Below are 24,349 nucleotides of genomic sequence, written 5' to 3'. Positions count from 1 at the left end.
CAGCGAGAAAGCGAGTCGGCAGCTGCTTATCTGGTCTGCAGGCTTTTGCAGTTAAAGAATAAGGGGTTGGGTTTTGTTGTCAACTCCGTGCACCGGGCTCGTGCACCCGGAGCTGCTTCAAACACAGCTCCTGTTTGCTGTCATCAATCTGTACCTACTGTCAACAATGAAATGAGATAACCCCCTGCCTGTCTCATTCACAGGGGTTGAGTGTTTGCTTTGCTTGAGAGAAACGGGGGGAGGGGGCAGAGGGGGGAAAGGGAGTATGTTGGATGCAGGCTGTTTGCAGTTAACAGTAAGGGGGTGGGAAAATTTTCTGATTTTGCACAGTGTCGGTTCCAAAAATCCACTCTCTCTCTCCCCCCCGGTCCCTGTCACACTGCCCCACACCCCCCTCTTTTGAAAAGCACGTTGCTGCCACTTGAATGCTGGGATAGCTGCCCATAATTCATCACTCCCAACAGCGCTGCAAATGCTGCAAATGTGGCCACACTGCAGCGCTGGTAGCTGTGAGTGTGGCCACACACCAGCGCTGGCCCTGCACAGCTGGACGACCAGCGCTGCAACTACCAGCGCTGCAGATTTGTAAGTGTAGTCATACCCTAAGGTTATAGGGCTGGAGGTGACAGAACATCTTACTGATATTAGGAAAAACTTTTTCACTAGGAGGGTGGTGAAGCACTGGAATGGGTTACCTAGGGAGGTGGTGGAATCTCCTTCCTTAGAGGTTTTTAAGATCAGGCTTGACAAAGCCCTGGCTTGGGTGATTTAGTTGGGAACTGGTCCTGCTTTGAGCAGGGGGTTGGACTAGATGACCTCCTGAGGTCCCTTCCAACCCTGATAGTCTATGATCTGGATGATCCCCAAAACATCACAGTACTACAGACACTAGAGTCAACTTTTCTAAACAATTCTAACCTCTGACCATTTAAACACACAAATGAAGTTAAAAACTGCAGTATCGTTGCACCAGTTTTACTTTTACCCCCAACATGAAGGAGGTAAATTAAAGAGTGTGGCTAGGTGAAGAATCCAGAGACATAAAGGGCCTGATTCTGCTGAGCTGATGCAGGCCCAACTCCTACTGACAAAAGCCTGTCAGGGGTCACAAAGCTGTCACAGATTCCATCATATCTCAAAGCATTTTACTGTCCCCATGATTTCCTTTCAGGATCTGTTCAGGAGAGTAACTGCTTCCTCTTTGTGGTCCCTAGAGTGCTGGTAGCTAAGTTGATTCTTTCCTACTCCTTATGGCCTGTTTTAATGGTACTCAGCAGAGATCACAGGATTTTTATTTTTTTTAAATAGGTGATTGCTGTTTAGAGCCCTTCACCATCATCACTTTCTTCAACCAACATCTACTGTCTTGTCTCTAGTAAGCTGAACTCATCCTTCCATCAGCAAAAACAGTTTTGGCTTTTGGCAGCCAGCTTCTCTACCGTGTACACTTAACATACTTTGTGCACAGTGCACACTCTAATGGGGACCAAAGCATGTGCAATACCTGTAGGCTGAGTTGTAAATGGTACAAGAGCTGTCGATCTGGAGCCCGAGCTGGAAATGCCAGCCAGTTTAAGAATACTGGAAGCCAGAGAAAAAGGAAGTAGAAATGAGACTGTGGGCTGGAGGATGGACAGGAAGAAATGTTTTGCAGTGAGTAACCTATTAAGAAATGGCAAGATCATGACTGTATTTTAGTAACACTTTCTATGACTCGTCCATGATTTTAAGAGGAAATTACCAAGCCAACTCTCAACCCTACCTATAATGTCTACCTAAATTTTACTTTTTCTTACTAATAATCTGATGTCACAGAAAAAGTCTTAAAGTATGTACAAAGTAATCACAACATCCACATTTATCTGAAGAAATCTGTTTTGTGGATTGAAAATGAAGCACAAGTTGATCAAAGCAGAATTACCTGGTCCAGCAGATGCAATCTTTTAACATAAGCCTCTTCTGTATGAAGCAGTTCATTGGCAATGTTGAACAGCTTTTGTGGCTCCGTACACTGAAAAAAATATTACAAATGAAGTTATCCAAGAATTAATATAAACCCTATTTTCATCAAACATTCTATTCCCCAAGACTCACTAATATTAATTCATCCCTGGTATAACTATTGAAATGAATTAAGCCATCTCATGGGAGAAACTGCCCCAGCATTTCTAATCAAAGGATCTGTTTCCTGCTAGTGCATTTTCAAAGTTATTGTCTAAAACCTAATTAACATGTGATGGCTGGCTGTGATAGCACTTCAGTTCTCTGTATTTTGCTACAAATGATAGAATACTCCAAAACAGAAAATCTTTGAATTCTGTTTTCAGGCCTTTACAAATATTAGCACACTAATCTGGTGACTAACATGCAGACACCACTTTACCTGATGTCTATTTTTAAATTCACGACTAGAACTACAAACCAGAGTACACTACAGTATATTTCTAATGCCTGGTGTAGTTTTGAATGCATAAGGATGCAGCTTCCAGTACCTCCCTTGAGAGGTTCTTCCACTTGCTATTAGGAAGTTCTCTCTGCTATCCAGGCTAAATTCACCTTGTCTTATTTTCATCCCATTGTTCCTAGTGCTAGTCCTTCTACCAAACTATTTTTCCCCAGTCCTGGTTTTTACATAATTCAGTCACTTGCGATTGATTATAACATCCCCACTTCAGTCTTAGTTTCGCCTTAGATGTATATAAATTCAGCCCTTTCAGTACTTAAAGTTCACTGAGTCAGCATGTTGCAGACTGAAATACATTTATCCTCTTGACAAATTCTTTAATATCCATCAACAATTTGTAGCATCCAAGATTTTAAATGCAAACTGTATACTTATGATCAAACAAATATCTCCTCTCTCTCTCTCGTGGTCCCATTAGAAAATATACAGGTTTTTAAATTAGCAGATAAAGACAGGGAAACTTGCGAAGTTTCTGTATTAGCATTAGTATTTAGTAATAAAATGATTAAACTTTTAATAATTTGGAAAAATGGATGAGCAGAAAGAGGGTAAAATATGCACATATAAATTATTTAGGTTAGTCAAAGCTAGAAGACTGAGAAACTCCAGAGACCTCAATGATTGGGCAATGGCACAGAGATGAGAAATTCAAAGGAATCTAATATATTTTGAAGGAAAATTCTGAACTGCTTATACTTATTCTAAATTAATTGCACCCACTGAAGGGAAAAACATGGATTTCATTGTGGGCAGCTCAATGAAAACATCTGCTCAGTGTGCAGTGGTGATCAAAAAAGCAAACTAATGGGGTGATTACAAATGAGACAGAAAATAATACTGAAAATATTAGAATGTCATTAATATAAATGGATGGTCTAGCCTTACAGGAAATACTTCATCCACTTCTGATCATCCCATCCCCAAAGCACATAAAAAAACAGAAGAGACCAGAGAGAAGTGACAAAAATAATTAAAAGCATGAAAAGATTTCCGTTAGAGGAAATATTGAAAAGACTGGACTGTTCCGAGAGGAGATAAATAACAGGAGACATGATAGGGGTACTTTTTGCATAGAGAAGGTAAATCAAGTGTTCCTATTAATTCCTGCTTTTAATCAAAACCAGGGAACATTCAGTGAAACTTAAAGCCAACAAATTTAAATTAATAAAAGGAAAACACTTAAATTTATCCTGTGGAACTCACTGTCACAAAATAGAATCGAGATCATGAACTTAGCAGAATTCAGAAATTCGATATTTATATGGATAAATGAGAACTCCACAGTTACATTAGCTAGGATAAAACATGCATGATTCAGAACTCAAGTCAACCACTAACTGATAGAGGATAGGAATCCATTTCCATGACTGTTCTATAAAGATGTTTCTTTCATCTTACTCTGATGCAATTCCTCAGTTCCTATGTACTGTGCATTGCAGCTTGCTGTGTGCAATGGGATAATTTATGATATAACTGTCCTGTGAAATAAGCTCTTATTCCAACCCTCCCAATATTAAAATCATAGCCTGCAAAGGAAACTGAAATAATGTATCATTTTAAACATATTGCATTGTGTCCTACCTGGCTCTACACAGAATAAGTACTGATCGTTGTGCCTACTATTTATAGTAAATGATGGGACACCACTGCTTTCATAACCTTTGAACTTGCAAAGGGGAAATAAAAAAACATATTACTTTATACCAAGGTATCTCTTTGGTCATTCAAATTGTTAGGAATGGATGGATCTCTTCATGGGGAGAAAGTTAGTTACTTGCCAATTTTGCTGAAAATGGAGGAGTTTCTAGGTGAAAGGCAAGAAGTTTAACCTGCTTTAACTTGACCACCATGCCAGCCTCTAAAGCTATCTTTTCAGTTGTTTGAATTCAGAACCTGAAAATAATTTGTTGCAACCAAATACATTACTTCTCAAAAGTAAAGCTTTATATAGCACACAGTTACTTTTAATGTCCTGGGCCTCACGGTCTGTAACTCAGGTTACATTTCCAAAAAACATGTTGACATCTGTTTAAATACCAAACAATGGATAAAGCTAATTTTAGCTCAAACTGGACCTAATGCTTTAAAGTGATATTACACTACAGCAGCAACTCCTGGTGGTGGCAGAGATATGGGCATTTAAGTGGCTGTATTTTTCAATCATTTCCCTTTATAGTCACCTTGCACATTTTAAATTAATGCTTGGTTGGTAATTTTCTCACTGGCATAACCTTTAACAAAGTAAATTAATTGTTATAGCCAGTCCTACTCTTGCAGCCTTCTGTAGTTTGAATACCAAGATTGAGCCATACTTAACTCTGTGATTAGTATTCTTGGAGTAAAGTACTGATCAACGTGAGTAAGGTTACAGAAGCTGGCCCTAAAGATACTAGGACAAAAAAAGCATGAAACTTCCAGGCTTTACATTTTATAAAGGTAAAATTAACACAAAGCAAATTGCCATATGGATGAAGACATTATAGGCTACCTCTTGCTCGGTTTACTCATGTATGCAAATAATCCAACTGAAGTCAGTAAGCCTTTTTACTTGAGTAAAGCAAGCAGGTTTTAACCCAATATGAGTTAGACAACAAATGCTGGTGAAAAAGAGTGAGCCAGAAAACACATGCTTGGGAGGCAGCATGTGTAATGGTTAGAACACAGGTCTGTGGATCAGGAAACCCAGGTTCTCTTCCAAACCATACCACAGATTTGCTATACACTGGGAATTTCACCACACTCCTGGGTTTACTGCCCCCACATTGTCTGGGCAGGGGTTCCTCCTGGGCTCCTTGACAGGGGAGGGGAGCCTCTTAGTCTCTGGTAACTCCTCCAAATGTAGTGGCAGCAGGCCAGGTGCCCAGTTCAGTCTCTTCCCTCTGGCGGAGTGTCTTCTCCCCAAACCTCTGGGGCCTGGAAGGGCTGTACGCCCTCTTGGGCAGGGTTTCCCCTGCTCTTCACCTATGTACCCGTGAGGTCTGTCTCTGGCATTTGTCAGTGTCTGCACTGTCTGGCTCTCCAGTAGCATGCCTGCTCCCCACAGCTCCTATTATGCGCACCGAACTGACTGGAGGGGAGGCTTTTAACAGGTTCTGACAGGCCCTTGATTGGCCCCAGGTGTCCTAATTAACCTGGAGTAACTCCTGTTCAATTACCAGGGGAAAAGGAACCTGCTTATCCTGGGGCTAATATACCTGCCTTCTATTGGCTAGATTGGCACATGGGGCTCTCCACACCTTTGGCCCTCCTGGCGCGTACTTCAGGAGGTTGAGGCCGCCTTACTACCCACTTCTTGGGTAGACCTCGAGCGGGTCCTGCAAGAGGGTGCTCCCCGCCCACCCCTCACCCCTGGACCTTTCCATTGGGCCCCTGCCCTGTGAGCTCACCCAGCCCCCTCCACCTCTTACCACGAGCCAGCTGTGTGCTCTGCAGCCAGTTTGTTTCCCAACCGCGCCAAGAGAACAACTGTACATGCTCATGCTCCACACACTTCATTTCCCCACCCTCGCGTCCCACCAAGTGGCAGGACCAATTACCAGCTGTGGAGGGTGGGGAACCCTGGTGGGCCAGCTTGTATTCTACCCTAGTTTCGCGGCCAGCCGGGGATATCAGCTGGCAGCTCTGCCATGGAGTCGTGAGCACGGGTGTGTACCTGGCGTGGTTCACTCCCAACCCTGAATCCTTTCTGTGATGTGAGGGAGACCCTGGCGCACGTGTATCTTCATGGGAAAGTCACTTAATCTCTCATTGCTATATATAAAATGGAGAAGGTGATGTTTGCCCATTTCTGGAAAGTGCTTTGAGATCTTCTGGATGGAAAGAGCTGTATAAGTGCCACTATTGATATGTGGAACGAAATCACTAGCTGATTATAATGTTGTCATCCAGTCATATCTTTGAGTTCAGCATTATGTCAAAAAGATTAAGGCTCCAAGGCTTAACCAAGCATAAACTCAGCATTGAAACATAAACTTTTACTCTTGGGAGTAATGGCCAGACAGATTATTTTATTTATTTAGCATAAATGACTAAAGATACCTGTAAACTTAAACTCCAGACTATGTATAAATACATTCTTGATAATGTACAATGGGCACCAGTGAAGTTAGCTTTACTAATAAGCACATATTGTACAGATAACACGAGTGTAATTTTCAGGAAGTTGTAAAATATGTTCCCCTACTGGGTATACACATGCGTTATAAATATGCTCAACTTCTGTTCTTCCTTATATTCTTGCTGGATGATTAGTCAGTATAACCACGTTGTATATTACAGTTGTTAAAAATATTCTGAAGTAGTTTAAGTATTATGCTGGCTGAATGAGCAAAAGGACAAGAAAAGGGGAAGCAGTAAGCGTTTATTTTGCAGACATGGGAAGCTTATTACAGTGTTGCATCCGACAAAGTGGGTATTCACCCACGAAAGCTCATGCTGCAAAACATCTGTTAGTCTATAAGGTGCCACAGGATTCTTTGCTGCTTTTACAGATACAGACTAAAACGGCTACCCCTCTGATACTTATTACAGTGTGTTGAAAGTAATGATTGCACTATGGTCATTCGTTCCTTTTCAAGCAGTCCAATTACTTCTTCCCAACCACAACACATACGTGGCCATAGTTATTCTCCAACACTAAAAGTGGGGCAAATTCTACTTTTGCAAAAACACTGGACCAAAAGTTCCTAAAGTAGAGGCCCAGGTTCACGCATATGCAGAAGGATCTCTGAAACTGTGTGAACAGTTATCACAGTCACAGAGGCAAATGGGTAATTACACACACAAAGTCTAGTTGGACAGCTTGCCTGCCGTGAGTGTGCACTGCACTTACTCAGAGCTCAATCAAGTGCCCTGCTATGCACCTACTCAGGAGAGTGAAAAGCACACACATTAGGAAGAGCAGCCACTGCTACGCTGCTACTCCTCCTGCAGAAGTGGGTGGAGTGGGGGAAACAGGAGAGGGTTAGTGGGCATAGCCAAGGCTCTGCAAAACCCCGCCTTCCCTCCAATGCAAGAGACAGTGCAGCTGAGCCAGAGCCAAAAGGGAAGTAAACTGTACCAACATATGGGAGGGTGCAGATTGCTTCTGCCCTAGACCAAGAGGGAAGCAGGGGAGTGGTGAGTAATTCTTTGCTGCTGGAATGGAGCCGAGAGAGGCTAGACATGGCCCCCACTCCAGGTTAAATCCTGGAAGCTGTGGAATGCTGGCCAATCAGCACCTCTCCCTCCCAGCTGGCCAGTGGGTCCCAGAGACTCGTAGGGGTGGGGTGAGGGGGAGCTACTTGGTGTCCTTCATCGAATGTCCCCTTCCTCACTGCTGGGACTGTCCCCCTTCATAGACAGCCCCATCAAGCTTCCCCACCCATAGAGGCAAATGGGCATTCTGCCTCATATACATATTGTATAGAAGTGGGAGGGAACACAAGAAGAGTTGGGTCAGATGAACAATCACCCATAATTCCACATGGGTTCTCTCCCCCAGAAAGCACATACACTTGCGGAGGTGCTCATCAGAGCAGTGATTATGTTAAGAACATACATCACAGCGAAATAACAGGTCAAATCCAAGCCATGACTTTAAATCTGGGGAAAATTACTGTTCAAGTGACACATGGCACTAACTCCTCATAGACTATGTAGAGCTGCAGGTTAAGTCAACAGGTATATGCAGCTAGTATCTCCAATTTATTATAAGATAGGTGTGTCCTGAATCTTGACAGACAGACAGACTAGCAAGGTATATCTTATGTGAAAAGTAATCCAAAGTCAAATATGATCATGCTCTTTTTAAAATCAGAAACGTTTCTGGCAAATGATAGTTATGGAAAAACTTCCCATTCAAAAAAAAAATTTGAAAACAGTAGTGAAAGGTTATCTATTTCCTAGGCTATTAAATCCACTTCCTTGTAGCCTGGATGCCTCGCTATCCCAGGGGTTGCCAATAAGTTGATTGTGATCAGATAGCAAATCCATTGTTTCTTAACCACCATTAAGACAAAAAGACTGACAAAGCAGCTGCACACTTTAGGGAAAATTAAGTGGATATATCTGTGGCCTTTAAATGTCACTGACTTAGGAAACAAAGAGGCAACACTCCATTGCACATAAACCACTAAAGAAATAAATTAAGAAACCTGTTTCACCCTTTAGAAGGGTGCGACTTTAAAGGTTGAATCAGGAAGCAAACATGATTTCACATCCTCTTTAAAGCAAAAAAAGTTATTTGGAACACACAGAGATAATTTGACCAATAGTCTGACCCAGAAATCCAGGTCAAGTTTCCCAACAGATAAATTGTGCCACAAAATTGGAACTGAAACTCCATTTATATGTAGGCGGCCTAGTTCTTCAGCCTTGAGACAGACTGAACTTTCAATAAACTACATAGATAACAAATATGTAGAGTTCTATTCAGATACTTGTCATAGCCAGCAGCAGAATACTGGACTTGATGGAGCAATGAGATTCAATATGGCCAATTCCCTTGAATAAAACCATTTTGTTGCACCCATAATCCAGGATGAAATAGGAGCCAACCCCCACACACAGTTACAGCCTATACTTCTGCATCTCTCCTCCCCAAGAGGTATTATTGGCTCTAGGTGGTGTTGGGAATAGAAAATAGCAAGAGAACAGGAAGATCTTTCTTTGAGATTGAGGCATGAGTTTTTTGGCCTCTTTGTAAGAAATAATCTATTGTATAGATACATAGCCACAGCAGGATCTATATCTAAGGTAATACAGTACAGGGTGGGGGGCATATAAGAATCTGAGTGCCTCATATCTTTAATGTATTTATCCTCATAATGCCCTTGTGAGGAAGGGAGATATTATCTCCATTTTACAGATGCAGAACTGTGGCAGAGAGATGCAAAGTGATGACAAAGGTCACACAGGACATCAGTCACAGAGCAGGGAACTGAACATGGGTTTCCCAAGTTCCAGGTTTGCACCCTAACCACTGGATCACCCTTCCTCTCTAAGCTTACAATATATTCCTTGTGATGTCCTCCACAGTTTAAGCCATTGTGAGCACATCATATCCATGGTCAAGCCCAAACAGAGGCACCTTGTCAAGTTCTGATGGCTGTTTATGGTCTTGATTCTAATTTTCAATGGAATAAATAGATCAATCCCCAACTACATTATAGCCCTAATTACGATCTATGAACTACACTTCTACCTCGACATAATGCTGTCCGTGGGAGCCAAAAAATCTTACTGCGTTATAAGTGAAACCGTGTTATATTGAACTTGCTTTGATCCACTGGAGTGCGCAGCCCCGCCCCCCAGAGCACTGCTTTACCGTGTTGTATCCAAATTCGTGTTATATTGGGTGGCGTTATATCGAGGTAGCAGTGTACCAAGACAGAGGTGCTGCCCTGAGACAGTGCAGATCACACAGCCCAGGATGAAGTACATGAGAGCTAGGGACAATGAGGGGATCCAGCTATGGAATGAACTTCCAGAGGAATTTAGATGACTCTAGAGCAGGGGTCGGCAACCTTTCAGAAGTGCTGTGCCGAGTCTTCATTTATTCACTCTAATTTAAGGTTTCGCGTGCCGGTAATATATGTTAACGTTTTTAGAAGGTCTCTCTCTCTAAGTCTATAAACTATTGTTGTATGTAAAGTAAACACGTTTTTTTAAATGTTTAAGAAGCTTCATTTAAAATTTAATTAAAAAGCAGATCTTATCAGTTTAGTGCAGTGGTTCTTAACCTGGGGCACACGCACCCCCTGGGGCAGGGCTGGTGCAAGGATATTTTGCGCCCTAGGCGAAACTTCCACCTGCCGCCCCACCCCCACCCCCACCCCCCGGCACATCGGTTCATTGAGGGGGCAAATCCAAACGAGCCTTTATAGACCCCAGGGGCCAGCCATGCCCAGGGGCCAGCCATGCCCAGGGGCTGCTCTCCAGACCAGGTTCCCCCCTCCCCGCCCCCTGAACTCCCCTGGAGGGTGCACAGTGCCCCCCTGCAAGCTCTCCCCACCCAGGTGGCCCCCGACCCAAGTCCACTCATTGGCTTTGCCGGGCTTGGGCCACTGCAGCAGCTCGGCAGGAAGGAGCCGCCTTCCGGAGGCACCGGAGAGCCAGAGCGTCCCACTTTTGGCAGCAGCGAGCCCCAGCCATGGAGGAGCCGGTGCGGTGCAGGGAGGCAGCAGCCCTGCAAAGGCGGCGGCGCCGCTAGCAGGGAGCAGCTGCGCCCCCTCACCCCTCCTGCCCAGACTGCGGCCCGGTGCCCCCCCGAGGACTCCTGCCGGCTGCAGTGGATGTATGTGGGCGCCAGCCCCCATGCGCCCCCCAGATCCCCCCTCGCCTAGGGTTACCATATTTCAACAATCAAAAAAGAGGGGAGAGCCCTGCCCTAGCCCTGCCCTCATCCACTCCCTCCCACTTCCGACCCCAATTGCCTTAGTCAGAATCCCCAACCCCCTGCTCCCACTCCTTGTCCCCTGACTGCCCCCTCCTGGAACTGCTGCCCCTAACTGCCCCCCAGGACTCCACCCCCACCTAAGCCTCCCTGCTCCCTGTCCCCTGACTGCCCCCTCCTGAGACCCCTCCACCCTAACTGCCCCCCTAGGACCCTACCCCCCATCTGTCCCCTGACTGCCCCAACCCTTATCCACACCTCCGCCCCAAGACAGACCGCCGGCACTCCCATGCCCCATCCAACCGCTCCCCGCCCACTGACAGAACCCCCAGAACTCCCAACCCAACCAACCCTCCCGCTGCTCCCTGACTGCGCCCCGGGACTCCCCTTACCAGGCCTATGCCAGTCAGATGCTGGCTCCACGTGGAGGCAAAACTCCACGGGGAGTGCTGAGGCAGCGGGAGGGGAGGAGCTGCGGGAGGGGCAGCAGCAGCGGCGGCTCACACTTCCGGGAGCCGCAGAACCCGAGCACGGTGAGGGAGGAGCCGGGGGGCACGCACCTGCCCAGGCTGCTGCCCGGTGCTCCCCCAGGGGCTCCTGCAGCAGATGCATGCGGGCGGCGGTCCCCGTGTGCCCCCCCGGCTTCCTCCCTCGCCGCGCTCGGGCTCCGCGGCTCCCGGAAATGTGAGCCGCCAACCCCTCCCACAGCAGTCAGGGCCCTGCCCCCTGGCGGCTCACACTCCCGGGAGCTGCAGAACCCGAGCGTGGTGAGGGGGGAGCCGGAGGGCATGCCTGCCGCTGGTCTGGGGTCCCAACCATAGGCCCCGCTCAGCCTCCTGCCAGCCTGGGGTTCCATTCACTCAGCCGGCAGCAGGCTGAGCGAGGCCAGTGTCCAGGACCCCGGCTGGCAGCTGCGTGCCGGGCAAAATTGCCTCGCATGCCAAAGGTGGCACGTGTGCAGTAGGTTGCCAACCCCTGCTCTAGAGCCTGAGCATCTTTAGGAAACATTGCAAAACCTTCCTAGTTGATGACATCTTTCCACAACTGTAATGACAAAGTGGGTGAGGTAATATCTTTTATTAGACCAACTTCAGCTGGTGAAGGAGATGAGCTTGTGTCTCATATTCTGGGAACAACACAGCAACAACAACATTGCAAATACCATAGTAATAACAACATTGAAAACCCTTTCTATCCAAAGACACCCTTCAGCAAAAACTGAAAAACAAATCAATGAAAAAAAAAACAAAAAACCTCAAATCACTACATCAAACAAAGTTTTCACCCACAAGAGGTGATAAGCTAGAGACTCCATGAAGTCCCCTATAGGCTTTGATATTGCTATCGTTTTTATGTGAAAGGCATTCAGACAGTACAGTGACAGACGGGGGGGGGGGGGGGGTTTCTCTACTTATTTTTCCTTTTACTGCAAACATTTAAATAAAAAGACATGAAAAAATGTTCTCACTTTCAAAATATTACTCAGTCCATGCCAAGCAGTAGTTCCACCAAAAATCCTGACATTAACAGTCTACAGAACATGATAGTGGCTCCAATCCCACTTTCATTTCATTCCCTCTCTTGGAAGTATATCAAGGCTAACATGTCTCAGTTTCTGCGCTGCTGACATTTTCTGAGACATTATCAAAACTGATAAGCTCCCCTTGTCCATTTTCATTTTGACAAAAGACAGATAAAAATCCTAATTACTTAAGAAATATATTCCAATAATTATGTGCTGATAGTGAGATGTGTTAGACTCCAAAGGGAAGCTACATGACATAGGAATTTTAAAACTAGTCTAAAGAGAACAATACAAGCCTCACAGTAGGGAATAGTAAGTACTTCACCAGCAAAGGCTTATTGATTCAAAAGGGGTTGGGGTTTTTTTTTGGGTGCGGGGGGGTGAAGGAGTGAGGAGAAAGTACAGTGCGAGGGAGGAGATCAGCGATTATTAATAAGCTCCACTTAACTTGGTGGACTGGGAATCATCAAGTCATTATTAAACCAACCCGCAGTGTAATTACTATGCACCCTGTTCTGACTACAAGATACAAAGCTTTCCAGAGACATGGATGTTACTACAGTTACTAGTTACCCCTGCTGAGTGGCTGCAAAGACTGGGGCGCTTGTACAGGTGTGGGTAGAGAAAAAGCAGGAAGAAACAGATCCAACCCCTGGCATGATTTTTTTTCTTAAAAAGTCCTTTTCAGACAGAGAGGATGCACTCTCTCTGCCCCCAATCTCAAAGTCTGGTGGTGATTGATGTTTCCTTGTTCCCTTATAACTGTGCAGGAGCTTTTTAATTTCAAGGGAAACCTCCCTTCCACACAAGAACTGGTTTTGGGGAGAGTGAAATAAACTTTCAGCCTGGTTGGGCCCTACCTTTCTCCAGCTGACAGCTCCAGAATGAGCAGTAATGGAACAGTCAATTGAGACAGGGCAGCCTAAGAAACCTTCCCGGCTCTCCTCCCCACAAGGGTTTTCAGGTAAGGCAATGAGCATGCTCTGGGCTTTCCCCAGCTCATTCCATAGCGCCCAATAACCGTAACAGTCAAAGTGAGCAGAATCAAGGAGGCGGAAGGGAGGACAATGTGGAAATGTAATATGGAAATCCCGGCGATAGGGATAATTACTTCCCCTCAAGAGTTTCTCATTTAAATTGAAAAGAGAAGCCTCTATTTACAGATTCCCTAACCTACTCAAAGCACCAAGCAAAGTAACAATTAGCTTTACTTCAAATACATGGTTTATGTTATTTAAAACTCACAATGAAAACTTTACATATATATTTAATTACATAAATGATCTAAGAGGAACAAGGTGTATTATTATAAAGCTGCACCCTGGAACTCAAATATCTTATAAAATGTTGGTGTGCCAGTAAAGCACATCTTTAAAGTGAACCAAATCCATCCCATTGCAATTACACAAGGGATAAATCTGGTTTGGGCTTGCATTCCTTACAAATTAAAATTTTCCTGGGAGTCCAGTTTGACTTGAATACATACAGTAGGACTGAGACTGGGTCCATTATTAGCTTTGTAACATTTTACATCTGGTGAGCCTTCAGTCCACAATAGAAACAGTAAATGCATAGATCTCCCTTTTCTGTTTGGCATCCTGAGGTTCAACTAGCTGAATTTAGTCTTCAAAGAAACTTTAAATTGGAAAAAAAAATGTGTTGGTGACTGCAGGGCTAGTGAGAAACGTGCCTGACTCACATCTCCTGGTGTTGTGGGGATTTTGCAAAAGTGGCACACATCCACTGGGAGATGGACTGAACAACCATGTCAGTTCACAAAGACCGCTGACTGAACAGCACTCAGATTGTAACAACTTTCTGTTACTAGCAATTCTATTTGAACCAGTGGACTGCAGGGGAAGGCTTCAATCCCCGAGACAGCCAAGCCCTTCTACAATATGACACTGTAGAATTTTTAGTTCTGGTGTTGGAATTAAGTGACAGAGCTATGAAGGTTTATCACAGGAGACCAAAGAAATACAATATTTCCAAAATTGAGTCTTAGTAAAGGATCACCTACATGAAAACCAAAAATTATTGGAGCACAGTCATATGGTTAGTATAAAGGTATCTTGTCTAGCTTCTTATACTACACACATCATCATCGTATCGACCAGCCTGCTGCTGCTATCACCAATAGATTAGACTGTAAGCTCTTTGGGACAAGGACCCTTTTTTTGTTCTTTATTTGTACAGCACCTAGCAAAAGGGGTCCTGTCTGTGGCTGGGGCTCTTAAGCACTACACCTCAGTACAAATAAACAACAAGCAGTAGCACATGTTTGACTCAGAAAGCCCTGCTAGTAGGATTAGAGTCCAGAGTGCTCTACGTGAGCAAGGACATTTGCAGCACTACGGAGATGTTTGTGTGCTCAAGAACTCTTTCACTTTTCTTGTTGATGCTGTCCAATTTCCAGGCCCTTCTCATACCCAGATAATTGTTCTTATTTGATCTTGCACGGTCTTTTGGCCTAGTGTATAGCAATTCAGGCCAGCCATTTTTGAGATTGAGACTTAGAAGAAAAATAATCTGTGTAATTTAGAAAACACGAATAAGTCCTTTTTAGTCATGATTTATCTCAGAAAAAGTTTGATCTAGAAACTCCACAGAAGATTTAGTGCACAGGACCAATTATGAGGCAGATAAAGGCATACTTTTGAAGTAAGTCAACAGCAAATGGCCAGCCAGGATTCTGCAGACTTTGTGGTGTGCAAAGGGAGTCAGATAGGTTCCCTGGAAGTATGACAAACTCCCCCAGCCCAAGTGACCCATTCGTAGCTCAAATTCCCCATAGAATTTCACCTGTGGTTCCTGAAGCTCTCATTAGCTCCCCAGCTTCTCAGCTGACTTTTGCACAGTATCTCCCCTCCACTCCCAGCCTTCCCATGCTTCCTCGGACTCTATACCAGGGTTTCTCAATCTTTTTCTGAGACCCCCCCCCCCCCCCCCCAACATGCTATAACAACTCCATGGCCCACCTGTACCACAACTGTTTTTCTCCATATAAAAGCCAGAGCCGGCATTAAGGGGTAGGAAGCAGGGCAATTGCCTAGGGCCCCATGCCACAAGGGGCACCACAGGGGCTGCAGTCCGGAGCGACAGAGCTTCAGCTTTCTGCCCTGAGCCCTAGCGAGTCTAATGCTGGCCGTGCTTGGCTGACCCCCCTGAAACCTGCTCGTGGCCCCCCAGAGAGCCTCAGACACCGGGTTGAAAACCACTGATCCCTGTTCCTTTTCCCTGCTTTGCCGCAGCGCAGCTCTTCTGAAGTCCCCAAGACTTGCTCTAAATCCTGATCAGAACTTGGGCCTAATGAAGATTTTATAAAGTCTGCATGGACTAGTGTGAACTTTTTATAAATCTTACAGAAGCCCACAGTACTGGCAGACTTGAATGCAGACTTTATAAATGAATGGTTCCTGAAGACCTACTAAAAACTGCAACCAGTTTTATGAAGTTTAGAAGGCCTGCTTGGAAGCAAGCTAGGAAAATGAGTAGAAATCACACCCTGGGGGAGCCAGAGAGGAAAGGGGAGCTCACTTCTATAGGTCAGGGGACCCACACACCTGAAGAGCTTCACCATGTCCCTTTCTCTGAATCCTCCCCCAGCAGTTTCTGATGAATCCTGCACCATTCCGTTCCCTCTAGCCCTCTGCAGATTTCCTTTGGCCTTAAGCAGCTCCTGCAGCCCTCCTGGGTGCCCAGATAGCCCCCTGATTCAGCTTCTCAAGCCTCCATACCCTGATTCCTGCACGACTCCTTATATTCTTACTTCATTGTCCAGTGCAGTTGGTATAAAAATCTGCGTCTGGTTCATGGTTCTCATGGTCTCTGCAGTTTTTGTGAACTACAGAAAATGCACATGGAGACAAATCCAAATATATTTCCTCTGCTGCTTTACCCTCATTCCTCTTTTGACCATTGGTCAATCAGGTTGTTCCAAGTAGCTGTAGTTTATCAAACCGACATTAGTTATTGCTCAGGGTTCCACTATCTGTCAGACAGTGATTCTTTTCTCTCAGTATTTGTTCTGAAGTTGGAGCATTGCTGAATGTTTGCTGCTCTCCAGCTCAGGGCTGGTGGACTTATACAGTTGGTGAAGCCATCTTTTAGACAGTTACATTTTAGCGTCAGTTGGTTAAGCCTATAATGCGCTTTGGGATTCCCCAGATCAAAAATTCTAGCTGCATAAATATAAACTATTACAATTACGCAGGAAAGTTTTGTTTGACAGTAGAATGGACTGTGTATTCATTCATCATGCTGCTTGGAAAATGTAAACAACCTTCACTTTGAGAAGCAGCATTTGCCAGAATAAACTTTCAAGTTTTGCCTTCATGTCAGCTATTTCTCTGAAGTTAATGTTCTCAGTGACACCAAAATCAATGTTTTTGTCCTTCCTTCTGACATGACTCATACTAGTAACACTGAACTAGTAACTAGAACACTGTGTTTGATGCATGTGGATTTACAAATATTATTAACAAGTTCTGAGCCCATCACCACAAGATTCGCTTGGGTTGCTATATTTTCCTTTGGAAGTGGAGGCCTGTAAATGTTTCTGGATCCAGGGATCTGATTCTCCTCTCACTCACACTAATTCTATTATTGTTTAACAGCGCAATTAATCGCTGTTAATTTTTTTAATTGCGCAATTAATCACAATTACATTTTTTAATCGCATGACAGCCCTAGTAAATAGTTAATTACATATTCCTTTAATATAAAATTACTGACTGCTATGTATATTGCTGCAGCTGGGAGCTACAGTATTCTGTATTCCAGGATGTTGTCTTCTACGTGCAAAGAACTGCTTGAACAGTGAACCAGTATTGCTCTTTGCTTGTCATAAGTTACGTAATACTGCTCCAGGACTGGACCCTTTGCACACTGTATTCAAATATATTACTGACTTGAAACACTGTAATTTACAGAGACCCCAGCCTTAATAAGAAACTTTTCCACCCACAGTATATAAAAGAGAAAAAGGCATAAACGCCTTTATAAAAAATACAACAAAGGCTTCAAATGACATGCAAGTACTTCCATAAGGCTATGATTTCAAATATGAATATGTGAGGCCCCAATCCTGCCAAGAGCTTCACACAGGTAGACTCCTGCACCCTGGGATCCAACAGCTGAAGCTAGACAAATTCAAACCAGAACTAAGGTGCACGTTTTTAGCTCTGAGTGCAATTTGAGCACAATTGGAACAACTTACCAACAGATGTGGTGGATTCTCTACCACTTGAAGCCAAGTGATAATCAAGACTGGAGGTCTTTCTAAAAGAGATACTCTAACTATGTGTATAACCTGTGGTATACACAGCAACAGATTACATGATCATAATGGTCCTTCTGGATTTAAAATCCGTGAATATGGATGCAACGGTGTCTCCCCAGCACAAGGCCAGTTGCAGAATCAGGGCTTAAGGTTTGAAAGTGATGAACAAATAAGTATCTTACCTTGTTTCCATCTAAATCTTCTAACTTTGGCACTTCTGCTGTCTCTTGTTCCTCGCTACTTCCCTCATCTAGATCACTGTCTTCATCCTGGGTTGAGTCTCTCTTCTGCTCTACAGGTGAAGACTTGCTACCCTTGCTGTCAGTTTCCATCTCTGTTGGATTCCCAGAGGCAGTGGACTTCTTCTGGTCTGTGCCTTCTTCGTTTGGGAAAGTCTCTCCCGCCACGCTACAAGAAGGGCTGTCAATTCCACTGTCTCTGTTGGGAATTTTACCATTACCATTCAGCTCTGAGGTTGAGTCCTTACTCTCCAGCTCTCCGGAGGGCTCTTTGCTCACATTCACAGCAGTACAGTCCTCGTAGCTTTTGTTTTCCCTGATGCTTAGCTCTTTAATTTTCATTATGTCTGCATTAGACAGTTCTGCACTGCACAGGACGTCAGGCTCATTTTCATCTGGCTCACTTTTTTCGTTTGTAGAACTGGCACAGGAAGCTACCACTTCACAGTCACTTGAGCTTGGCTGTTTGGAAGAGTCCAATCCAGGTTCCATCTTAAAAGTTAAATTTAACTGGTTTCTTTGAAGAACGTGGGTAGGCTGCCTACAAATGAAGAGGAAGCACCTTGGTCATTTGAATTGGAGGCTGGGATTTTCCAAGGTGTTTAAGGGAGTTAGGAGCCCAGTTTCCATTCAGTTGCAATGGCAGCGGGACCCTAACTCCCTTAAGAACCTTTGAAAATTCCAGTCAGAATGACTGAAACAAATACTCATTCAAAAGTTGCACACAACGCCATGTCACTTGCTATCCCTTTAAAATCCTCCTGTCCTGCAGGGAGGAAGTGTCTTTTTCCCTTCCTCAAAGACAGGAACTCATTGTTCTTCAATGGAATTATCCCTTCGGGGCTGGGGATCTCCTTACAAGAGAGATGAAATTTTAAAGGGACAGCAATGTAGTATTTTCCTATATCAAAGCATAACTTTCAAAATTCATGTGACCAGTTTAAATATCACAATTATTGGAAATAACTTTTTTTTTTTTTAAACTCCACACCCTGTCCTGCAGGCCTGGCCTTCAATGGGAATTTCCTCTGAATAGGGTTTGCAAGATCAGCAAATTTTACAGTAAAACTGACCAACCAAATTCAACAAATGCAATTTCTGTAGAAACTAGCTTGTACATTAGCCTGATCTATAATATACTGTGATCTGTAACTACAATAATCAAGATCTTGTAATAGCAAAACAATTCCGACCCAGACTTTGCCTACTAAAAGCAGACATTGGGTTATTTTTAGGCACAACTCTTCACTGATTTCAGTGGAGACTCCTACCTGGTGACTGATGGCATGATATAGACCAATAAGTTTTTTGGCAACATTGCTTTTTGTATAAAGTCCCCATATGCACTCAGTTAAGTTTAGGGTTTATGATTAGACAAATTGCTCTATATGAATTTGTCACAATAGTTATAATAAATATTTCTTGATTTTTTTCTTCCCACTGAGACGAAGTTTCAACCCAAATGCAAAAAATGACACTAGTAGAAATAGACAAATATAAGTATTTACCTAATACTTTCAAATTTTTCAATGAGGATGTTGACTCCTGATGATGTCTGTGTTTCTTCCTCTTCGGGCACTAAGCTTCTTGATGTCTTGGGATCAGCTGGCAAAGGCCGAGAAGGTGCTGGAGGAATTCTTTCCTGCCCAGGTTTGAGATGGACAGGTTTAGGAGGTACTAATAAAATTAAGGGGGAAAAGAGAGGATAAAGTTCTCGCTTCTTTATAACAACAAAGACAACAGATCCTCATTCTGAAGAAAGAGCAAGAAGCACCCATTGTTTTACTGCAGTTTATTAATTACATCGGAACCACTGCAGTCACAATATATTTTTCACACAAAAACACTTTGATACGTTCTAAAGAAATAGACTAGCTTCTCTTTTGCATTTCTATAGTTTTGTCAGATCTGTCAATGCACTGAGTAGCTGACAGAACATCACCGCTTCCTTGTTGCCAAACAGGATGCACAGCGCACACACCAAGACTTAGTTGTGCAAGCACTCTCTTCATCTCCACTATAATGTTCAATTTCCCGAACGGTGACTTTTCAAAACTTAGAATTCTTATTGCTCTAATACACTTAACTAGATACCGTAAGAAAAATATGGATTTGGACAGGTCATTCATTCTACTGGAAGCACTGCAAGAAAATGTAAAAAACTTTATTTCCTTCTCCCTCCCCCAGCTTCTCTGTGGTATATTCTTCACAAATTTCCTTCCTCTTTTGGTACCGCACTGAACAAGATACTGTATAAATAAGTGCTTACTTTAAACATGTCTCCAATCTGTTGAAAAAGGAAGTCAACGTTGTACCTTAGCCTCTTAATTAGTCCTTTGCAGTCCTTTCTAATTAATGTAATTTGGCAAAACATATGCAGTCAGTTCTTCATTTTTTGCAGAGTAAATGGTTTTATAAATACGTAAGCAGTAACCCATGGCAACAGTTTCACATGCTTTTAATATTTTATGCAGTGAAAGCAACTTCACATAAATGGACCTTAAACTAGAAGCTAAGAAAAACTGACAGTGAAATTAATCCAGAAGTGTGCATTTCTTTGAGCAGTGCTGCCAAATATTCACTCAGCCCTAAATTGTCTAATAGGAAATATACTAAAAGTTTGATACACAAGTTATAAAGTGTTTTCCTAAATAACTTTTCAAGAACAGCAGCTGAATTCAAGTTGTCCATGTTAGCCAGAGCAGTTATGTTAAAATGGTCCATATGGAACATGTTTGCATAATGCGCTTAATGTTGTAAAATCTCTTTAATTATCAACAGTTCTGAATGAGTAATTTTAGGGCTTTGTTTTCTTTTTTAAATTTTATGGTAACAAATGTAGAGTGCCAATTCCTGAGATCCTTACTCAGGCAAAGCTCTGGATGAGAGTTTTAGACTCTAGAGCTGAATGAGCCTAAATGTCCTTTCTTCTTGGAGCAGATCTTTAGCTGCTGTCAGTTGTCACAGCTCCACTGAAGTTGATGACTAAGGATGATTTAATGTGTTTGAGCACAACATGCAGGAGTCCTTTGCATGAAACTGCACAGCTTGTTTGAGCAATACTAGTTAAAGGCAAAGTACATCTTGTGAAGGATTTGGTCTTTACTGTACATTTAGAGCAGTAGGATTAAACTCCTGGATTGGCCTAGTGTCCAAGGCCACCTTGAATTCCCTATCAAAAATAAGAGGGTTGCTATTGTTTTTTTCCCCTAGAAAACCGTAAGTGCACAGGAGGTGTGGGGTGATGTAATGTAATGGAAATGTCCTTGCATGTGAAAGGGTGGCTGTGACGCTGGCAGACCAGGTGCCAGCTCTGGCCAAGGCTGTTGGCATTAGCTCACCACTGACAAATTCATAGCTGGAAGCCAGACCAGCTCACCTATACATTAATATTGTTCAAGACAAGTGTTAGCCTTGCAAGAATGTGTTTGTATTCTATAAAATGTTTGTAAATTGCTGCATGCATTAATCCAGGGGTTCTCAAACTGGGGGTCAAAAGGTTATTTTCTGGGGGGTCACAAGCCCTCCTCTTACTTTGTGGGAGAGAGAACAGAGAAGTGTGAAACTACATCTTCAGTTCAGCCAATTCTGAACAAACTTGGATTGATTTAGCAATCCAATTTCCACTAATGATATTGGTGGTTGCACATTTAAATCTCCTCAGACTTAGCTGAAGATTTATCACTGTAGGCCTTGATGAGTAACCTTCAAACAGAACATTTTCTACAGTGAGGAAGTGTGGGGACACACGTGTGCAAAAGAACATGCAGACCTTTTCCCAGGGAAACCAAACCAGCAACGGAAATTTGGAATGATCTAGAGGCTTCATTTGATTCTTACAGAAGAAGAGTAGATCTGAGTCCAGGAGGGGAAGCAGCTGCCAGTCACAGATCATTACTCCAAAGTGTAATGACTCCATGGCTGCATGCACACAGACATATTTGTCAGCTAATGCACACAGGTAGCAATAGGGCTAGAAAACCAGACCTCTACAACTTACGCTAAAGGATAACCAGAATTAGGTGTAGTAATATTTGTAAAGTATTGCAGGAATTATGAAGTTAACAACTGAACCTCTGCTGAGATCCCCACTGAGTGACTATCAGGAATGGTGGGGCTGTCAGGAAATGGAGATTGATTTGCAGAAGGTGGCTACTTGGCAACAGCTACTTTTGAATATCTTGGCTTACATTTATTTTTTTCCTATTTGAATGTATTTCATCTACTTTTGGGACTAGTGTCAAATTGGTTTGCAACAGGAGTGTAGGGAGAACTAGCAACAGAAACTATTCAAACTTATGTCTTCCTTTATGTGTGTTTGTCCATTTTATCTCAATAACTTTTTATTACTCAGGGTGTTAAACTGAATCTCAGCAAGACAGAAAGAGAGTTACTCCTTTTAGTCTAAATTCCTTGCTCTATATGGGGGAGAGAGGGAAGGCTTGGATATATCATTTCAGGAATGTTGATATTTGAGTAATGGAGATGAGGCTGACCAATGTTAAAGCAATTTGGGGCACTTTTAAACATGATCTGAATCAAACAGAGCAAGCTGATGAAGATACAGATAATGGGCCAGATCAGCTATTATAAATAGGTACAGTTCCACTAATTCCAAAGCAGTTTCACTGATATACACCAGCTGATGATCTAGTTTTAGCTATTCCTATTTATCAGAATACCTTATAGCATTATTCATAATGTTAATGGACTGTTCAATAATGGAATCTGAAACAGAAAGAACTCTACATGAAAACTAAGTGTGTATATACAGTACACACACACACACACACACCATCACCTACTGGGAGGGAAGTATTGCCTAGTATACCAATATTACACTTTAAGACTGTCCTTTCAGTTTCAGATGTGTCAACAGTTTTTCTTTATGGATACCAATTGTTAAAGGCAAGGCAGAAAGTTGCTTTTTCTACAGGCATTCAGGATGATTACATAGGAGTCTCATTTTGCACAGTATATTTAAATATTTTTGATAGTGACCAAAATGGTTGTTTCCTGTTGTCACATAATGATGATACCTACCTACTTATGCGACTGTTTTTTATGAACTTTGTTTAAATCAAGACTTTTGGGATATTCTCACCTGCACTTGTCAAAAAAAAAGGCTTTCAAATTACTTTCAGATAAATGAAGCATGTATCTTAGCTGAGAAGACAAACCTCTAGTACGCACAGTATTCTAAGCAATTTCTAAAGAGCTACTAAGAAAAACAATAATTGATACTACAAAGAGACTAACACTTCACTGTACAGACTGCAACATGTGGAAATAATTTCTCCCCATACAAGGGACTGGGCCTTAGTCTCCTCAAGCAGTTAGCACTTCGATGCATATAGGAAAAAAAAGCAGCCTGGGGATTTTAAATGCTCAAACTCTGCACTTGTGGGGCCCACTCCTCAGCTGGTGTCAATCAGCATAGCTACACTGGCTTCGACAGAATTACATACATTTACACCAGCTGAGGAGCTGGCTCATTGTGTCTTGTATCATCCTGTGTCTGGAAGTAAGGTGGAGGCGCTTGTTTCACTGTGATTATTCTTGAATTGATGGGGTTGCACAGTTATTACATCTAATAACGGTATGCTTGGCTGTACACACTGGTTTGGTTAATGTTTCCTTTTTTAAAAATATATTTGTAATTTTTCAGGCATTTCTTTCTGCTAGGTGTAGTGCAGCTGTTTTCAATACAGCACAAAGGAGTTCTAGATTTGAGTGCTAAGCTGTTCAATAAAAATGAATAAAGAATTTAAACAATATTTTTAAGTAAATCCTAATCTTTACTATTACATGTGATATACACACTGAAAATGTATAAGGTCACATTTTTGAAAAGTTAATTAAGCTATGTCATTTGTGAGTCCATTTTTTTCCCCAAAGCTTTTTCAATTGAATTTTTAACACTGGAAAAATGAAAACAAAGTCATACTAATTGTACTTTCTCTGTATCCAATGAGACAACGGCTCTAATTTTCAAATTAAAACAATCTTTTTAAAAACATTATACCTGCAGCACAATAGAAAATTGCATGAATACTGGAAGAACAAAACCACTTGCCTTGGGGTTTCTGCAGAAGATGTGTTTTGGCCAATGGAGATTTGGTTTTGGGCTTCCTTCCAGTTTGATGGATACATTGTACAGGGCCGATGTGCTGCAACTCGCCACATGCTTCCAATGTCGGATTTGAGTCAATATGACATTTGATTTGAAAAGGAGCACAAGGGCAACCTGGAAAAAAAAATGGGTCAATGTTTATTTCCTCCTTTTTTCCCTTGAAAAGCAGCTTGTCCTGGCTCTGGTAGCTTAGCTTGTATCAGTTATTTGAAGGAAAGAAAAGTCATTAACTTAGAAGTTATCATTTCAGAAACATCCATCTTGACAATCACTTTAAATTGGATGGTTGAAAGAGGTCATGAACCTCGGTATTCATTTCTCCAAGCAACTAGT

The 24,349-nt window shown here is 42.8% G+C and overlaps 1 protein-coding gene across 4 annotated transcripts in view; it reads right to left on the bottom strand.

The window, feature by feature from the left end:
* Window positions 1-24,349, bottom strand: part of FGD3 (FYVE, RhoGEF and PH domain containing 3) — a 184,924-nt gene that overhangs the window by 54,621 nt on the left and 105,954 nt on the right. For 2 of the 4 annotated variants that reach the window (XM_045024952.1, XM_045024953.1), the window contains exons 2-5: window positions 23,960-24,130; window positions 19,392-19,560; window positions 17,827-18,424; window positions 1,922-2,011 (exon numbers count right to left, since the gene is read on the bottom strand). In XM_045024952.1, the coding sequence (XP_044880887.1) occupies window positions 1,922-2,011; window positions 17,827-18,424; window positions 19,392-19,560; window positions 23,960-24,130 (1,028 nt within the window). The remainder of the gene's footprint in view (window positions 1-1,921; window positions 2,012-17,826; window positions 18,425-19,391; window positions 19,561-23,959; window positions 24,131-24,349) is intronic. The other 2 variants (XM_045024951.1, XM_045024954.1) reach the window with 1 other exon arrangement.

This window comes from Mauremys mutica, chromosome 7, assembly GCF_020497125.1.
Source record: "Mauremys mutica isolate MM-2020 ecotype Southern chromosome 7, ASM2049712v1, whole genome shotgun sequence".
Lineage (NCBI taxonomy): Eukaryota > Metazoa > Chordata > Testudines > Geoemydidae > Mauremys > Mauremys mutica.
Note: the sequence above shows the minus strand (reverse complement) of the source record. Positions and strands in the feature narration are given on the sequence as shown.